General features: G+C 49.4%; 1 protein-coding gene across 1 annotated transcript; it reads left to right on the forward strand.

Annotated features, from left to right (window-relative positions):
• Positions 1–331: 331 nt before the first annotated feature.
• Positions 332–1,320, forward strand: LOC311180105 (15 kDa protein A-like; the record flags this gene model as incomplete). Its single annotated transcript, XM_084247768.1, has 2 exons — positions 332–514; positions 1,152–1,320. 2 exons carry the CDS (start codon positions 332–334, stop codon positions 1,296–1,298), a joined length of 330 nt encoding a protein of 109 aa, XP_084103894.1. The 3' UTR covers positions 1,299–1,320.
• Positions 1,321–1,979: the final 659 nt, after the last annotated feature.

Raw genomic sequence — 1,979 nt, forward strand, 5'->3', positions numbered from 1 at the left:
GCATGCTAGATTGTCAGAGTAGAGGCAGCCTTCTCATGGCACAGTAGGGGACATTGAGGCCCATAGTGAAGGGACTTGCCTAGCCTTACACAGGTCTCCCAGGACTCTGGCCTCATTATTAGGCCTTGGCCTATTGCCTAAGCTTTCTTGCCTCTTAGCTAATGATATTTAGGAACACTGGTCAATACTGGGTGTCTAGCAAGGGAAAGGAGAGGCCCCCCTCAGGAAGGCACGGGCTTTACATATTGCCAACAGCCCTTGGGTAATGTGGCTATTGCCAATATAAAGCCCTTAAAAGGGCTGTAAGTGGCAGTGGATCAGTGAAGGAACAATGGCAGGGGCTTGGCGGGTACTAGTGCTGGTAGTAGGTTTAGCAGCGGTGGCCTGTGTGGCCCAGCGTCGTCGTCAGCTGAGCTATGACCAGATTGTCACCCTGGCCTTAAGGCGCTTCAATCAAGGGCGACGAGGACAGTCCCTCTTCCGCCTGCTGGAAGCCACTCCACCTCCTAGTTCAGTGAGTGTTTGAGGGCCCAGGCTGGGGAAGCAGGTAGCACCTGCCTTTTAGCAACCTGTGAGGGCAGGCAAGAGAGAATGCCAGGCATAGGTATGAAATGCTTGGCTAATATTAGCTATTGTTATCATTACAATGTTTTTCCATTGTAAGATAAAACACAGATTATAATCTTGGGCCTGACAGCTGGCTGACTGATAAATTCAGGGCTCTGCCTAAGGATGAAATGTGGAGTCTGGGAATCCAGCCTGCAAGCAGGTTCGGGGACTGAAGGGAAACACAGAGCTGTTTCAAAGGAGAGACAGGAACTGAAGGTGCCTTCAGTGTCCCCTCCCTGCTCCATTCCTCTCTCCAGGCAGCTGAGCATTCAAGGCAGATTTTATTGTTCCTGTATCATGGAAGAGGAAATTCAGGGACAAAGACAGGAAGTGATGCCTCAAGGTCATATAGCTACTGAATGGTATCCTTCCACTGGCTTCCCAAACCTCCCCAAAACTGAAATCTCTACTGAGTTCACTGTTTTGGGGGTGAAAAGAACAAACCTGGGCTGAGCCCCTTCTAACTTGTAACTAATTTCTTTTTGCTTTTGTTCCCTCATCTGTAAAAGGGAAATGATCAGGATTTTCTCTTGTCTCTTTAGAACTCCACCACGACCCCCATACCGCTCAACTTCAGGATTAAAGAGACTGTGTGTATTGTAAACCGGCTGAGACTGAGACGGCCCAGGCAATGTGCCTTCAAGGAGGGCGGGGTGAGTCTCCCATTCCTCTTCTCCCAGCCCCAGTGAGCAGGAGGCCCTCTCCTCTCCCCCTACCCCAGGGGGCGATGTGTGTTTGCCTGCACCCACCCCACCTGGTGATGTGAGGTTTGACTTTGGAAACCTTTTATTTAGTAAAAACTTATTTTTATTTATTTATGCATACAAGAACAAGGTGTAGGCCAGAGTTGTGTGTGTGTGTGTGAGTGTGTGTGTGAGTGTGTGTGAGAGAGGATTCACTAGAGACAGAGTGGGGAGCAGATCAGGCAGATCAATGGAGATACACTGCTGAGGAGAGCAGTGGGCGAGACAGGAGAGGTCTGTTGCGTCATATGTGGGTCACCTCCCTGGCTGGGGATCAAACTCAAGCTACAGTTGCTGGCGATAGCTTGATAGGGCTGTGTCTTTAACCCCTGCGCCACCAAGGAGCCCCCTAAAAAATCTTTTTTCCTCATTGTTCTTTCCTAGTTTAAGCTATTATAAATCCTTACTGTAAAAGCAATACATGCTAAAATATTACTAAATATAAAAAGAGACAGCACAAAGCAGGACCATAATCCGTGTAAAAATAATTGCTTTGGGCCTCCCCTGGTGGTGTAGGTGGTTGAGTGCAGCACTGTGAAGCTGTCCATGGCCTCTGACCTGGCCAGCCAGGGATATTCCCATTTGGCACCACAGACCTCTCCTGTCTCCCCCACTGCTCCCCTCAGC

Source organism: Talpa europaea (assembly GCF_964194135.1).
Source record: "Talpa europaea genome assembly, chromosome: 11".
Lineage (NCBI taxonomy): Eukaryota > Metazoa > Chordata > Mammalia > Eulipotyphla > Talpidae > Talpa > Talpa europaea.